Source organism: Gorilla gorilla, chromosome 18, assembly GCF_029281585.2.
Source record: "Gorilla gorilla gorilla isolate KB3781 chromosome 18, NHGRI_mGorGor1-v2.1_pri, whole genome shotgun sequence".
NCBI lineage: Eukaryota > Metazoa > Chordata > Mammalia > Primates > Hominidae > Gorilla > Gorilla gorilla.
The window spans coordinates 96,561,509-96,579,389 of record NC_073242.2 but is presented as its reverse complement, the minus strand read 5'-3'; the positions used below and the strand labels follow the sequence as shown (position 1 = coordinate 96,579,389).

The following is a 17,881-nucleotide window of genomic DNA, read 5'->3' as shown; positions in this document are numbered from 1 at the left end:
TCAGCAATTCTATCACAGGCCAGGCACAGTGGCTCGTGTCTGTAATCCCAACACTTTGGGAGGCCCAGGTGGGTGGATCACTTGAGCCCAGGAGTTCAACACCAGCCTGGGCAACATAGTGAGACCCCCATCTCTATTGAAAATACAAAAATGGGCCAGGCTTAGTGGCATGAGTCCCAGCTATTTGGGAGGCTGAGGTGGGAGGAACCCTTAACTTGGGAAGTCGAGACTGCAATGAACCAAGATTGTGCCACTGCACTCCAGCCTGAGTGACAGGAGTGAGACAAGAATGACAAGAAAGAGAGAATGATTCTATTAGGTTGTCATATTTGTACAAACGTTTTTCCACTCTTGATCAATATATTTATTAACGTATAATTCTGGGATTTGGGGTCTTCTGGGGGGACTTGAATGAAAACAAGAGTTTTGCTTTTGTTTAAGGAATTTTTTTCCAGCAGGATTATGTAAGAAGATAGTAACAAGAACTTGGGCCTTTGTCAAACAATGTGCTCTTATGCTCACTTTCATCTACTGGTTCTGGCAACAGAAAGTCACCACAAGCCAGTGCAACTGAGAGTAGACAGTGAATAAAGCCAGCCTCTTGAGAACCAGCCCCTCCATCCATCTGAGGCTCTAAGATGCCTTCTATTTCTGAATTGCCTTCTGGGACTGAAACGTCCTACTTAAACACAAGATGCTCTTCCAACCACTGAACTCGACAGAACTACTTTTCTGCAAGTGACATGAGCTATCAACCTTTTTGTCCTGTTCTCACTGCAGTAGTACTACAGAAGAAACAGGTGAAGCAGAAACTGCTAGTTGTAACACAGCTTTTGTGCGAATGAGAATGGTTAGTAGGCTGTGACTTTGGGTTCAGGCCTCCTCTTACTCTTATCCTGTGGAACAAGACTTCGCAGGTGTTCAAGACCCTGCTCCATCCTGTTTTTCCTCCCACAGCACATATGCTCTTTTCCAGATTCACAGGTTCCTTTTCTTTCAACCTATGTCTTGGTTCAAATCCCCTACCGCCTGAACTTCTTGCTGAGTGCTCTCATAGCTCTCCTGGGTTTTAGCTATCACTTACATCTGAGGGACTCTAAATCTAAATCTCTTAAGTCTGGTCTCTCTTCTGATGTCCAGACCTAAATTTCCTGAACAGCCCCTAATGAGTACCTGCACACAACTAAAAAGTCAATATTTTCTTTTCTTTTCTTTTCTTTTTTTTTTTTTTGAGACAGAGTCTTGCTCTGTTGCTCAGGCTCTGGAGTGCAATGGCGCAATCTCAGCTCACTGCAACCTCCGCCTCCCAGGTTCAAGCAATTCTCCCGCCTCAGCCTCCTGAGTAGCTGGGACTACAGGCATGCACCACCACGCCCAGCTAATTTTTTTGTATTTTTAGTGAAGATGGGGTTTCACTGTGTTGGTCAGGCTGGTCTCGAACTCCTGAACTCAAATGATCCACCCACCTTGGCCTCCCAAATTGTTGGGATTACAGGAGTGAGCCACCACGCCCAGCCAAAAATCAGTATTTTCTAACCAAGCTCATTATCTTCACTTCCAGGCCTACTTCTGCTGCTGGTGCCTCCCCCAATCTTGTTATTGGCATTACTATCACCCAATCACTTAAGATACAAACTTGTTATTTGACTCATCTGAAATCTCAATTACCAAGTTGTACAGAATCACTCTATGACTGTGGGAGAAGCTTTATTTTAATTGAGATATAATTCATGTATCATACAATTCATCCTTTTATAATGTACAATTCAGTGTTTTTTAGTATATTCACAAAGTTATACAACTATCACCACTATCTAATTCTAGAATATTTCATCACCCCCAAAAGAAACCCCATAGCTGTCATTCCCAATTTTTCCCTCCCTTCCATCCTCTGGCAACCAACAATATACTTTCTGTCTCTATGCAATGGCCTATTCTGCAAATTTTATATAAATGGAATCATACAATATATGACCTTTTTGTCTGGCTTCTTTCACTTAGCCTGATGTTTTCAAAATACATGTTATAGCATGTGTTAGTACTTCATTCCTTTTTAATGCCTGAATATGGATATATCATATTTTGTTTATTCATTCTTCAGTCAATGGCTATTATGAATAATGCTGCTTTCATTCCTAGACAAGTTTTGGTATGAACATAGGTTTCCATTTCTCTTAGGTATATATACCTAGGAGTGGAATTGCTGGATCAAATTTAACTCTTTGTTTAACTTTTTGAGGAACTGCCAGACTGTTTTCCAAAACAGTTGCACAATTTTACTTTCCCACCAGCGATGCATAAGGACTCCAATTTCTGCACATCCTTGACATTGCTTTTTTTTATAGCAACTTTTTAAATTGCAAAACATATTTTATTTTTTATACATGTTACTTCATCACTGGATATTAAGCCCCAGTATTCAACAGTTATCTTTTCTGCTCCTCCCCTTCCTCCCACCCTCCCAGCCATTGCTTATTATCTGTCCTTTTGATTCTATTTGGCCTAGTGGATGTGAAGTGGTATCTCCTTGTAGTTTTGCTTTGCATTTCCCAGATGAATAGTGATGTTGAGCATCTTTCATGTGCTTTTGGCCAGCTGCATATCTTCTTTGGAGAAATGTCTATTCAAATTCTCTGCCCACATTTTTTTTAATTGGGTTGTTTTTGTCTTTTTGTTATTGAGTTGTAAGAGTTCTTTATGTAGAATGGGTTGAATACGTTAGCTCATGCCTGTAATCCCAGCACTTTAAGAGGCCGAGGTGTGAGGGTCGCTTCAGGCCAAGAGTTCAAGACCAGCCTGGGCAACATAGCAAGACCTTATCTCCACAAAAAATAAAATAGCTGGGTGCAAAAAAAAAAAAAATTAGTGGCGACATGCCTGTAGTCCCTGCTACTCGGGAGGCAGGAATATCACTTAAGCCCAGGAGTTTGAGGTTGCAGTGAGCTGTGACTGTGCCACTGTACTGCAGCCCGGGCATGCCACTACATTCCGGTTTTTAAAAATATAGAATGAATATTAATTAGATCCTTGTCAGATATACAGTCTGCAAACATTTTCTCCTATTCTGTGGGTTGTCTTTCCACTTTGATAGTGTCCTTTAAAACACAAAAATTTTAATTTTTATGAAGTCCTTTGGTTGTTTTTTGTGTCATATCCAAGATACAGGATCACTCTTGAAAAAAAAAAATTGATGCCTTGCTCTGCCACTATTATGACTAAGTATGTCATATACAACAATCAAGAAAATGAAGCAATTTGTATTCTGAGATTATTTTTTTCTTGTCTTATACTTCAGTTTATTCTTTTTCTTCAGATACAAAATATATCCAGCCCTTAATTCCAAAAGCAAATGTAATTATGACCTGTTGTCCAGCCCAGGTTTGAACATCCATATAATCAATGCCACAGGACAATTTGTTTGAAAATTGTTTTCTATTTGTAATAACAGAGAAAAGGCTTTATCATACAGATACAGGGGCAAGTAACTAATAGCTACTTCTACTACCAGTAATCCCAGCTGGATGAGGCTCCACTTCACATGTTTGTACAAACACCCTGCAATCAATGGGAAGCTGAGATCTGGCCAGATCCCCTTCAAGGAAGGACTTGCTGCCTAGCTGCTGGAGGGCACTTCAGCCGTTTGCTCTTCATTTGGAGTCTGTCTTAGCTATCAAGAACCATCTCCTGATGCCATTCTCTTCCAAGGACAGTTCACTCCCCATGACAGAGCTAGGCAGGGGTACAAAGACCCAGGCATTTCAGCCTAGTAGGGGACATTCTGAAGGAATGTTCTTACTCTAGAGCTCTCTCTCTGCTTAACCCTCTTTCCTCCCCTTCCTCTCAGTGTTAATCTCAAACAAACATATTGTACCCCAGGTTCCACTGAGATAAAAATATAAGAGCAGAAATAACTTGTCTTTCACTAGTCTCCAAAACCATTTCTTTTCCATTGCTAATTACCAATAAAAACAACACAATCCCTGACATTTAAAATATTAATATGTAATAACTATTGCAGATATGATAATTATTAAAGGAAATTGGTGAGGTGGTTTTTTTCCCATCATGAACAGACTCCATGTAATCTTAGTAACCTTGTATTTTTCCCCCTTTAAATAATAGTTGTGTCTTTTATTCAGAAATTCCATTCTTCTGAAGTTTGAACTATATAGCAAAACACTGCAGGTAAAAATACTTCATGTTTTGTATCCAGGCTTTATTTTCGTATCCTCCAGGACTTAATCAATCTGTGCTTCCTCATCTGCATTTTACCACTGGCCTCCGAGGACAGGTCCTCATCACCTCCCACTAACTAAATCTAGCTTGAGTTATCTCTCAAAATCACACGTTTAAGCATGCCTCACCTCTAAGAGATCCTTATTATTACCTATTTTCAAGAGAAGAAAATGAACATAATTAGTAAAGAGGGCCTTTGCAACTTGGCCTTATCTCCAGCCACAAGCTGAGTCAATTTCCTGATCTGTTTCACCTGTCTTTGCTGCTGCTTTTCCCTCTACATTGAATACCTTTTCCCCTCAACTATGCCCACTGAACTCTATTTTAATGCCCAACTAAAGTGTTGTTTTGTGCAGCCTTTTCCCAGGCCTGCAATGAGTACTAACTGCAACCGCCTCTCCTCCATCCCTCTATATCTCTGCCATAGTAGAGCTCTTGTCTCACAGTGAAGCCTGACTTGTGACCTAACTAGCTGTAATAAATCTCTCCAAAATGGGAGTATGTGAAGACGTGACACTATTTTAATCATGTCCTTGCCTGCCTACCCCCAACACAGGATTTGCCCAGTAGATATGCACTTCTTTGCTGAATTGCTCTCATTTCCACTGACTGAGATTGCTAACTGCCTCTCCCCCATATTCATTATTCCTCCCTTAGAACTCTCCCCATGACAGCCGTAGACTGTCAACATCTGGATTTCTATAAGAGAGATAAATGAACTTCTAGTTTAAGTGACTATTTTGAGAAGTCTCTGCTATTCCAAGCTGATTTTTATTCAGCCAAAACTCCATCATGGCTAAACCAAGAGATGACATGGATCAACATGTTGAAGTGGGATGGATTTCAATGAGTTATAAAGAAGACCCTGACACATCTGCTAGACACAGGAATGAGCCACTGAGGGTGGCTGTGGTGGATTTTTCCTTGTTATTTTAGAATAAGATACTAGATCAGTATATTTTCAGCAAGACTCTATTTAAAGGCAAATAGAACTGGCAAAAAGAGTGAGTTAGGTTGTTTCAACTAGTACTTACAGGATAAACGTAAATTGTTCTTAGTAAGACATTCACTGTTCTCCAGAACCTGACCTTCTACCCAACATAAACCTTCCACCCAAACCACACCGACACATGGCTTTCTTCATGACCTACCATCCTCCTTACCACTTCCAGACAGTAATTCACACCAACCCCACCAATCAAAATGTGCTGCTCCTCTTTTCAGGCCATCCCATTGCTCTCCAGCCTGTAAGGTCTGATGGCTTTGTTTCCATATCTGCCATAAAACCTTTCTCCACTGTCCCCAGCACACAGTGGGCTTCTGTAGCATGTCACCAGCCACATCAGTGTTTCTCAAGCTCAATGTTCTAATCAACTCTGAGAACAGGAGTCCAGTTTGAGAAACTATAAGAAACTAAACTCAGTATATAAAAAGACATCTTAAAAAGATTATATTGGAACGATTTGGCAGTTTCTTACAAAGCTCAACATACTGTTATATGATCCAGCAATCGTGTTCTTTGGTAAGTACTCAAATGAGTTGAAAACTTATGCCCACATAAAAACCTGCACAAGGTTGTTTGTAACAGTTCTAGTCATAATTGCCAAAACTTGGAAGCAACCAAGATGTCTTTCAGTGGGTGAGTGGATAAATAAACTGTGGTACATCCAGACAATAAAATATTATTCAGCACTAAGAAGAAATGAGCTGTCAAGCCATGAAAAGGCATGGAGGAAATTTAAGTGTATATTGCTAAGTGAAAGAAGCCAATCTGAAAGGCTACATACTGAATGATTCCAACTATATGACATTCTGGAAAAGGCAATACTATGGAGACAGTATAAAGATCAGTGGTTGCCAGGGATTACAGAGGATGAAGGAATAAATAGGTAAGCACAGAGAATTCGTAGGGCAGTGAAGCTATTTTTGTATGATACTACAATGGTAGATACATGTCGTTTATACATTCATCAAGCCCATAGAATGTACAACACCAAGAACGAAACCTAATGTAAACTGTGAACTTTGGGTTATAATGATGTGTCAGTGCAGGTTTATCCAATTGTAACAAATGTACCACTCTGGGGCAGGATGTCCATAGTCAGGGAGGCTGTGCATGTGTGCAGGTAGGGTATATGGGAACTCTACTGCCTGATAAATTTTGCTGTGAATCTAAAACTGTTCTAAAAAATAAAATATGTTTTAAAAATCAGATTATTGGCCAGGTGCAGTGTTTCACATCTGCAATACTAGCATTTTCGGAGGCCCAGGTGGGTGGATCACTTGAGGTTAGGGGTTTCAGACCAGCCTGGCCAACATGGTAAAACCCTATCTCTACTAAAAACACAAAAATTAGCCAGGCGTGGTGGTGCACGCCTGTAATCCCAGGTACTCGGGCAGCTGAGACATGAGAATCACTTGAACCCAGGAGGTGGAAGTTGCAATAAGCCGAGATGGCGCCACTGCACTCCAGCCTGAGCAACTGAGTGAGACTCTGTCTCAAAAACAAACAAAAAAAGTTTCATTAAAATGGATGGGCTTTGGTCTGGGTCATAAAGAAGGGTAGGATTTTTTTTTTCTTTTTTTTTTTCTTTTATTATACTTTAAGTTTTAGGGTACATGTGCACATTGTGCAGGTTAGTTACATATGCATACATGTGCCATGCTGGTGCGCTGCACCCACTAACTCGTCATCTAGCATTAGGTATATCTCCCAATGCTATCCCTCCCCCCTCCCCCCACCCCACAACAGTCCCCAGAGTGTGATATTCCCCTTCCTGTGTCCATGTGATCTCATTGTTCAATTCCCACCTATGAGTGAGGAAGGGTAGGATTTGAGTAAAGCATTACAAGCAGGGGGACAGCATTAGTTTAGGGACAGAGGAGGGAGAAAGGAAGGACTATTTGGGGGAGGAAGGAGTGGTTTGATTGAGTATTGGACATTGTAGTTGACAAACAGGAGATAAGCTTTCAGCTTAGGCTGAAGAGACAAATTACAGATAGAGCTTAGGGGAGTCTTATACGCCAAGTAAAAGAGTTTAGACTTAATTTAGTAGGGGAGTGGGAGCCAGAGAAGTTTTTGAGCAGGCAAGCATAATAAATCATCACAGCTGTGTTTTAAGAGAATTAATCTGGCAGCAAAGTACAAAATGAATTGAAGGAGTAAGAGACTGTGAAGCAGTATCATGTAATGGTTAAGAGGACTTTGATGACAGATGGACCAGAGTTTGCCTCCTAGCTCTGCCACTTACTGTATAACTAGGGCAAGTTATTTCCCCTCTTTGGGTATCAGTTTCCTCACCTGTAGAACCACCTTCAAGGTTGTTGTGAGGATTAACTGAGATAATTAACCATGCCTGGTAAGAGACTATCAAGCAATGGAAAGGGGCTGGACGTGCTATAATCCCAGCACCTTGGGAGGCTGAGGAACGTGGGTCACTTGAGGCCAGGAGTTCGAGACCAGCCTGATCAACATGGTGAAACCCCGTCTCCACTAAAAATACAAAAATTAGCTGGGCATGTTGGTGCGCACCTGTAATCCCAGCTATTCCAAAGGCTGAGGCATGAGAATTGCTTGAACTTGGGAGGCAAAGGTTGCAGTGAGCCAAGATCTCGCCACTGTACTCCAGCCTGGATGACACAATGAGACTCTGTCTCAAAAAAACAAAACAAAACAAAAACAAAAACAAAAGAAATGGAAAGGAAGGCTCGTCAATTGTGGATCATACTACAGGGCATGAACATTCAGCTCAGAGTAGCAGCAGCATCAAACCCCAACATGATTCTGGGCCAGGGTAATGGGAAAGCTGTGGTAATACTGATGAAACCCTAGGAGCTGTTTAGGGTTGAGGGAGAGGGGCTTATTTGTTTGTTTGTTTTGGGGGTTATTTTGGACATGTTTAGCTTGAGAGGCTGTTAAACAGTGGTGATTCCAAGTGTGTATTACAAGTTGGTCAACAGAAATATGGGCCTGGTGCAGAGAGAGACCAGTGCAGGTTGTCAAAGCTAGACCAATATATTTAAGATATGAGGAAAGACTATAAAATAAATATAAATAAATAAAACAGGCTGGGCACAGTGGCTCACACCTATAATCCTAGCACTTTGGGAGGCTGAGGGGGGCAAATTGCTTGAGCTCAGGAGTTCAAGACCAGCCTGGGCAACATGGCAAAATGGCAAAACCTTCTCTCTACAAAAAAATACAAAACTTAGCTGTGCATGGTAGCACACACCTGTAGTCCCAGCTACTCAGGAGGATGAACTGGGAGGATGGCTTGAGCCTAGGAGGCAGAGGTTGCAGTGAGCTGAGATTGCACCACTGCACTCCAGCCTGGGCAACAGAATGAGACCCTGCCTCAAAAAATAAATAAATAAATAAGACATTTATTTATTTATAAATAAGACCGTAAAATAGATGAGATCAATAGGGGCAAAGAGAAAAAACAGGAGAGCCCAAAGATATAGCCTAGGTACGCCTATTTCGGGGATATGGGAAGAGAGAGAGGAACCTTTCAAAGAGTCAATGATTATGTGGTTAGGAGAATAAGAGGAGGATCCAAGACAGTGGAGGTTCACTGCCCATTCGCAATGATTGGTGGGAAAACACCACTGTGAACAACTGAGCTAGTGAGAGATGTTCTCCAGAACATGCCTGTGGCATGGCCATTAACATGGCATAACCACTTTGATCATATTGGATTACCAACAGTGTTTACTGGCAACACTCCCCAGGGAATCCAGCACAAACACAATTTTCGGTGGAAAACAAAGCTCCTTAACGTTTCGAAGTAGCAAAATAAATTTTATATTAAAAAAAATCCAGGCAACAGCTGGGGCTTCTAAGAACCTTTAGAAATGGGCCCTCTAGCAAAGCAGTTTGTTCTTAGAAGAGAAAGTACACTTTCAGACTTTTTAATTGTGTTAATGAAGTAATATGGCACAAATGAAGTCTAATTCAGCTTATACAAAAAGAGGTTGTCAAATTATGCTTCAGTGTATTTTTCTCTGTCTGGAAATGGATACTTAAATGCCTGTACCTAGAAAAAAGACTAGGCTGTATACCAAAGGTGGTATACCAAGGAAGGCTGTATACCAAAGCATTAACTAGGACCAAACTGTTGTTTTTCATGCTTTTCAGTCTTTTCCAAAATTATTACAATAAAATTGTATCAATTTAAAAATATTAAAAATGCTATTTAAAATGAAATAAAGTAATCCATACTCCCAATATTTATATGTACTGGGACATCCAAGAAATGAACATTAAAGTCACACCTCATTATGTCTTTTTGTTTGTTTGTTTTTTGAGACAGAGTCTCACTCTGTTGCTCAGGCTAGAGTGCAGTGGCGCAATCTGGGCTCACTGCAACCTCCGCTTCCCGGGTTCAAGCAATTCTCATGCCTCAGCCATTCAAGTAGCTGGGATTGCAAGCATGTGCCATCACGCATGGCTAATTTTTGTATTTTTAGTAGATGGGGTTTTGCCATGTTGGCCAGGGAGGTGTTGAATTCCTGGCCTTAGGTGATCTGCCCATCTCAGCCTCCCAAAGTGCTGGGATTACAGGTGTGAGCCACCATGCCTGGCCCGTGTCTCATTTTATCACAGAATACTCTAAAAATCATTTGTCAATAAATGATAAGAAATCAAGAAAATAAAATACATGTTATAAACCGAAAATGCTTAATGTCTGAACTACAGTGTAGAGTCAATCTACTAAAGTTATTGCTTGGCTTTTAGGAATTGATGTTTAGAGTTTGTGTATAATTCACTAGATTCTTCCAAGGGAAGAGGCACTGAGACAGAAGAATATTTTCTCAAGTAAAAGGTCACTTGATTTATCTGACAGTGCCAAGCTAATCCACAAGGATTCACTGGATGCAACTTCTCTGGTGGAAAGCTTTCTCCCGGCCTGTGACATGACCATTAATGTGGCATAACCACTTTATTTATTTTTTATTTATTTATTTTTTTAAGATGGAGTTTCACTTTTGTTGCCTAGGCTGGAGTGCAATGGCGTGATCTCGGCTCACCGCAACCTCTGCCTCCCAGGTTCAAGTGATTCTCCTGCCTCAGCCTCCCGAGTAGATGGGATTACAGGCATGCGCCACCAAGCCCGGCTAATTTTGTATTTTTAGTAGAGACAGGGTTTCTCCATGTCGGTCAGGCTGGTCTTAAACTCACAACCTCAGGTGATCTGTCTGCCTCGGCCTCCCAAAGTGCTGGGATTACAGGCGTGAGCCACCGTGCCAAGCCTGGCATAACCACTTTAGCTATATTGGCTTATCAACTGTATTTACAGGAATATAGTAAACATTCCCCAGTAATATATCCCAAACACAAGAGATTCTACAGCTGCAAAGGTTCTTGGTTGGGCAGCCCAGGAAGCCCAGGGTGTGAGCTGGATGTATGCAGATGAGTCGCCAGTCTCTAATTAAATCAATCACTGATGTAATTTTCTGGGTATACTAATGATGTAAAGTGATGTAAATGAAATTGAACTCTCCAAGTACAGCTTGTGCTTTCATGGGCTCTGGGTTAGGCCTGCTCTGTAAGGTCCTTCTGGCAGTGAGAGGATGGAAGAAAAACACAGCCAGTAAACCTGTGTTTGCTTCAAATTGGTTCTTTCTCAACTATGTGTCTTCATCTTACCCAATATTGGCTATGGCAGCTGAGATAACTGATGTTTTAATCATTTTATAATCACAGGGAGAAAACTTACCCATTTCAATCCTGCTGTCAACATTAGCACTGACTTTTGATGCAGAGCTCTCACCTGTTACACAGTTTTTCATTGTCTTCTCCCTAGAGCTGCCACATAGAATAATTTATTTACAACTCAAAAAAAAAAAAAGGCTTCTGAGATCACCAGTAAATGCTATTTAGAAAGCAGTCTATGGTGATCAGATTGTTCTCAAATGCTCTAGAACATATTAATTTAATTATGTTTCAGCCGGGCACAGTGGCTCACCCCTGTAATCCCAGCACTTTGGGAGGCCGAGGCGGGTGGATCACCTGAGGTCAGGAGTTCAAGACCAGCCTGGCCAACATGGCGAAACCCTGTCTCTACTAAAAATACAAAAATCAGCCAGGTGTGGTGGCGGGTGCCTGTAGTCCCAGCTACTCAGAAGGCTGAGGCAGGAGAATCACTTGAACCCAGGAGGCAGAGGTTGCAGTGAGCTGAGATCGCGCCACTGTACTCTAGTTTGGGTGACAGAGCAAGACTCTGTCTCCAAAAAAAAAAAAAAAGTTGCACAAATATTTCAGTTAAAGCCATACTTTATAAGAAAAAGTAATATTTATACTGGGAAATATGAGAGAAGGACACTATAGTTCAGCCTGTAAAATGTGAAAGCCAGAAGATTTAGAACTTAGATACTCTGTTTTCTTGACACATACTTAGATCTGAATGATTGAGGGGGTAGGATAGTTTCTTTTGAATTAAAACACTCATAGTTAGGACACAGAAAGGAAGGTTCTGCTGCCAAGAATTATAGAGGAGACAACTATAGCCATTAGTCAGAAAAGCAGACAAGAAAGGCAGGTAGGTACCTTGGGTAGTACAGTAAGTACATGAAGCCTAGGCTGTATGTATCAGATGCTTTATAATCACCATTTCATGTAATCATAAAAGGCCCCCTACTGGTCATTATCTCCATTTTATAGGTGGGGGAACTGGGACTCAGAAAGGCTTAAAAAAAAAAAAACTTCACCCAAGGTTAGAGAGCTTATAAGATATTAATGTTAATACAGGGTACTTGAGTAACATTTTGCCTCCAGTTTTGCAATCATTATATGGTAAATAAACAGATAAATGATGGAATTAATTTATCTGTTTATTAGAAAGTGTATTCAGTTACACATTAATTAATCTCTGTATTTTTGTAGTGAATGTTACCCATTGCATTTAAAATAGAAATTAATCCATAAAACATATAAACAATGTTTTAGAAGCATTCAATTTCTATCTAAAGAAGAGTGAATATTCCATGCAAAGTAACCTCAATAAATCTGATTTTAAAAAATAGGAAACTAAGAAAAAAATAGGAAACTAAGAATGTTCACTGAAGGCTGCACTAAAAAACATATAATGGATCAGAGCAGAGACTGGCAAAGTCACTGGGAAAGGGAAGGATCTCAGGCCAATAGGCACTGACCTCATTCATTCATCATTCAATACATTATTTCTTAGCATCGTCTGTATTCCAGACACGGTTCTAGCAACTAGGGATACTGTAATAAGCAAGACCAACAAGATCCTTGTTCTCATGGAGTTTATGTTCTAGTAGTAAAGGTAAAAGCAATAAACAAACAAAAGACTTATTCTGGAGAATAATATAAGAATAATGTTGTGGGGATATGTTCATGATAGCTTGTTAAATTAAAAATGGTGAGCTAGGCAGTGGTGTGCACCTGTAATCCCAGCTACACAGGAGGCTGAGGCAGCAGAATCACTTGAACCCGGGAGGTGGAGGTTGTAGTGAGCCAAGATCGCACCACTGCACTCCAGCCTGGGTGACAGAGCAAGACTCCGTCTCAAAAAGAAAAAAAAAAAGGATATTTACCAGAATATAATGAATGTTTCTTTCTGAATGGTAGGATTATGAATTACTTATTTTATCCCTTGTGTTTTTTTCTGTACTTTCCAAATTCTCAACAATAAGCATGTATTACCTTTGTCATCAGAAAAAATGCTGATATTATCTATATGTGTCTATAGTACAAGGATATCTGGAAGGATATATACCAAACATTACTAATAGTTAACTCTCAATTGTAGGATATGAAGTGATTTTGACTTTTTTCAGTGTACTTTTCTGTATTATTAAAATTGTAATGGACTGCTATCTATTTTTAAAAAATAACAAAACTACTTTTTAAAAAGCATAGGTTTGGGGGTGGAAGATAATGGTAACTTCTTTTGATAGTATTTTAGTAACAAGAAATGGACAAAGCTACCATTCAGAAATTTTAGAGCCTCAGTGTTTGTTCACTTTTTGTTTTGAAGAGAAATGCTTCTCTTCCCTTCCTTTAACAAATTTATCTCTAACAATCTTGCCCATGGTAATGTAATCCTAATTCAACAGGACAAGATCAGAAACTGATTGATAACTCTACTGAGAAAGAGTTGGTAAGCATTTATAGGAATAAGTAATCTCATAGTATCCCTATCTATAACCTGTGAACAACAACTTTAGAGAATTTCTAACAATTATACCCAAAGTTCAAGAAAACAGGAATGTACCCACTGAGGGCCAGATTATCATCCCAGATAAATCTCAGTTTGCAGAATAAATACTTTTATTCCTGATCTGAGGATTCTTACAATTTGTGGGAAATTTCTGCTGGAAAATGAAGAAAGCTAAGCAGGAATTCACTATTTCCTATGTCCAGAACCAAACTTTAAAAATTTTGTAAAGAATCTTCTTACCTTTTTTCCACCTCTAAAAGAAAATTTTCACTGTTGCCCAACTGACTAAAATGCAGCTTGGCAGCTTTTCTCTCACCTTCACGTACAGTTCGGTCATCTGGAGGCAAAAACCGTGGTCTGAGCATGTTTCTTTTTTTGGCATAAACATAACTAGTAGTTAATCAGAAAACCATATTCACAGAGGAAAAATTAAGACCAGTCTCATCTTGGTGTGTTAGAGACAGGTCACAAAATAATGCTATTATGTTGTCACTGGAGCAGGCAGTAACTCACGGAGACTGCAGGGAGCCATAGCGACCACTGCCTCACAGTTGCAACTACCCTTCAGGAAAGCAGAGCTTGGACAGTAAACAATTCAAAGGCCTAATGTTAGGGCTGAAAGTCATACCATTGTCTGAAAGAGTTTACTTAGTTTCCCTACAATTACTTTCCCAGGGCCATGTGAAATCCAATTTTGTATCAGTAAGAAATGTATACTCAACAATAAAGTTATAAGGAAGTCCAGCCTGGGCAACATGATGAAACCCCATCTCTACAAAAAACACAAAAATTAGCTGGGTGTGGTGGTGCGTGCCTGTAGTCCCAGCTACTTGGGAGACTGAGATGTGAGAATTGCTTGAGCCAGGGAGGTCCAGGCGTCAGTGAGCCAAGATCGTGCCACTGCACTCCAGCCTGGGCAACAGAGTGAGACCCTGTCTCAAAATAAATAAATAAATAAAAAATAAAGTAAAATAATAAGAAAATATAGACCAGCTCATTTGAAGGAATATTTCTTCAACTAAGCCCCCAACTAAGCCCCCAAATAAATTGTATTAGCTTTCTATTGCTAATACAGTTGCAAAGTTGGGGCACCTGGAAAAATAATTCTCAACCTGGAAATTTTGTGTTGAGGAGGAAGGGGCGGTGAAACCATCAACTGAAGAAAACTAAAGCCGGAAGTAACTGATAAAATCATAGACTGTCATTCAATAAACAATAAAAGAACTCATCATACATCCTGCCAACACAAAAGAGTTACATAAATATTGACTAATAAACAAATATATCCTGCCAGTGCACACTGTGGGCCAACATCCAAAAGGTTAAGGGGCAGCTGATTTAAAGTAAGATTCTGTGGACAGGAACAGAGAAGGAAGGTCTTACCTAATTTCTCCAGAGTTTGTAGTGTATATACAGCAAAGAGCCTATAATCTGTATCTTTCCTTACAACAGGATTAAGTCTCAAATCCAGTTCTTTGAGGAAGGGTAACGGTTGTAGACGGGACACTTCCACTAATGAAGGAATGTTGTTATAATATAAATTCAGGTCTTGGAGTGAACATAAATACTGGATTCCCTACAAGGAAAACACCACATTATGAAATGGCATATTGGTAAAGACCAGGAACCTCATAGATAAAGATGGAAATATATGTTACTTTCCGTCCTTAAACATGTTATCCAAGTCCCCGTGAGAAAGGCAGGGCTGGAACTCCCACTTAACTTGTCCGAAAATAAGACCACTGCAGTCCATGAGCACTGGGTGTTCCATACGTTAAATAATTCACATATATAATACATTTCCTTCTTTACAAAATCTGACACTCAAATATCTGCAGTCAATTCTCCACTTCTGTTGGCTCTCCAATTATTCTCCCAATGCAATCCAATCCTTCACAGTGGTTTCCTAGTGGCCAAGCCACATTAGAATTCTCTCACTTTTGTCCCAACCCCTCTCCTGATCCCAAAAGCACCTTAATTTACAAGAAGAAGGGAGGTAAGCAAAAAAGCTGGTTCTGGGGGAAAGGGGCATGGTTAAAAAAAAAAAAAGTGTGTGTGTGTATGTGTGTGTGTGTTGTGTTGTGTTCTCATATCTCAGTGCCTCACTTATATGGTCAAAGGACTATTTAGGGAAACAAAACAATGCTATCTCCAAGTCCTCACTCCTGGACCAGTCTAGGCCTCCTAGACTGTTTTCCTCTTCAGAGTTCCTGCTACCATGCAAGCTTCCCATTTAATCAATCAGTCAGTTCTCCTTTGCAGAAATGTTCTTCCTTGTTCAGTTCTCTTTCTTGTGGATTTAGCAACCCCACCCTCTACCTAACTGGCAACAGTACAATCAGGCCTGGCAAACTCAAGAGGAAAAGCCACAATTTTCTTCCTCTGCTGAAACCTGCTATTGAAAAGATTTCATCTTTATGTATTTAGCTAGTTAGCTGCTTTTGCCCAATACTAAATTTCAGGACAATTTCAAAACATGTACATATATGTATAATCGCATTTTTTTTTTTTTTGAGACAGGGTATCACTCTATCGCCCAGGTTGGAGTGCAGTGGCATGATCAGAGCTCACTGCAGCCCTGACTTCCTGGGCTCAAGTGATGCTCTCGCCTCAGCCCCTGAGTAGCTGGGAATACAGGCATGTGGCACCACACCTGGCTAACTATTTTTTTATTTTTAGTAGAGACAATGTCTCACTATGTTGCCCAGGCTGGTCTTGAACTCCTGAGCTCAAGCAATTATCCTGCCTTGGCCTCCCAAAGTGTTGGGATTACAGGCATGAGCCACTGTGCCTGGTTAATCATATACTTTTAATAATACAAATGCAAAAAAAAAAATAGTAAAAATGCTTTCCATAAAAGGAATTCTGTCATTGAGAATTATTTCAGAAAGGTGAAATTATTTTCCATCATGTATTTATAAAATAATGTTTTTATTCTCCTCCCATTTAAAATTATCATTTTCTCATTGCAAGAAATTTAGAAAACCCAAAGATAGATACAAAACATTCCCAACACAACCCTGTTTATACTTTGATGCATTTCTTTCTGTTTTGTATTTGTTTTTTTTGTTGTTGTTGTTGTTTTCTCCAATTCCATTAACTTCCATATTGTTAATGGGTCAGTGGTGAGGAATAGCTATCAGTGCCCTTGGCCTCACTCTCAGGGCAGTGCACCATTAGGACTGTCTTTCATGGTCTAATGGCCCAGCTCAAGTTTTTTTGCTTTTTGGTTTTTTCTGAGAGAGGATCTTGCTCTGTCACCCAGGCTGGAGTGTAGTGGCATGAACAAGGCTCACTGCAGCCTTGAACTCCTAGGGCAAGGGATCCTCCTGCTTCAGCCTCCCAAATAGCTGGGATTATAGGCACGCACCACCAACTATGGTTTTTGTTTGTTTGTTTGTTTCTGTTTTGTAGAGACAGGGTCTTGCTTTATTGCTCAAGCTAGTCTCAAACTCCTTGCATCAAGTGATCCTCCTGCCTCAGCCTCCCAAAGTGCTGGGATTACAGACATAAACCACCACACCTGGCTTAAGTAATCTTTTAATGTCTCCCAGTGTAAAAATTAAGGAAACTCTTTCTTATCCTCTCACTTTTACCAGTTGGCATGAATTTATGTATTCCCCAAAGTTACGCTACAAATAATCACAAAACATTTTCTCCCAGGAAAATTAAACAAAGGGATTCAGAACTGTTAAAGATTAATATAAAATCACAGATGTGGCTGGCATGGTGGCTCATGCCTCTAATCCCAGCACTTTGGGAGGCTGAGGTGGGCAGATCACCTGAGGTCAGGAGTTCGAGAACAACCTGGCCAACATGGTGAAACCCTGTCTTTACTAAAAATACAAAAATTAGCTGGGTGTGGTGGTGGGTGCCTGTAATCTCAGCTACTCAGGAGGCTGAGTCAGCAGAATCTCCTGAACCTGGGAGGCGGAGGTTGCAGTGAGCCAAGATCACACCACTGCATTCCAACCTGGATGACAGAGTGAGACTCTGTCTCAAAAAAAATAAATAAAAATCATAGATGCAAAAAATACAGAAAACTAACATTACTGAGTGCTTCCTATATGCCAAGCACTGTACCAGGAGTCTTATATATGTTCTATTTGATTACTCGTGTTAACTTGATTTTTTTTTTTGTTTTTTTTTGAGATGGTCTCACTCTTTTGCCCAGGCTGGAGTGTAGTGGTGCGATCTACGCTCACTGCAACCTCTGCCTCCCAGGTTCAAGCAATTCTCCTCCTTCAGCCTCCCAAGTAGCTGGGACTACAGGCGCCTGCCACCACGCCTGGCTAATTTTTGTATTTTTAGTAGAGACGGGGTTTCACCATGTTGGCCAGGCTGGTCTCGAACTCCTGACTTCAGGATCCACCCACCTTGGCCTCCCAAAGTGCTGAGATTACAGGCATGAGCCACCGTGACCAGACAACTTGATTTTTTAAAATAGAGATAGGGGT

General features: G+C 40.4%; 1 protein-coding gene across 6 annotated transcripts in view; it reads right to left on the bottom strand.

Annotated features, from left to right (window-relative positions):
* LRRC36 (leucine rich repeat containing 36) overlaps positions 1 to 17,881 on the bottom strand; it is a 56,974-nt gene that overhangs the window by 23,864 nt on the left and 15,229 nt on the right. For all 6 annotated transcript variants that reach the window (XM_004057809.4, XM_055366159.2, XM_031003016.3 and 3 more), the window contains exons 3-5: positions 14,808 to 15,000; positions 13,665 to 13,761; positions 10,956 to 11,044 (exon numbers count right to left, since the gene is read on the bottom strand). In XM_004057809.4, the coding sequence (XP_004057857.3) occupies positions 10,956 to 11,044; positions 13,665 to 13,761; positions 14,808 to 15,000 (379 nt within the window). The remainder of the gene's footprint in view (positions 1 to 10,955; positions 11,045 to 13,664; positions 13,762 to 14,807; positions 15,001 to 17,881) is intronic.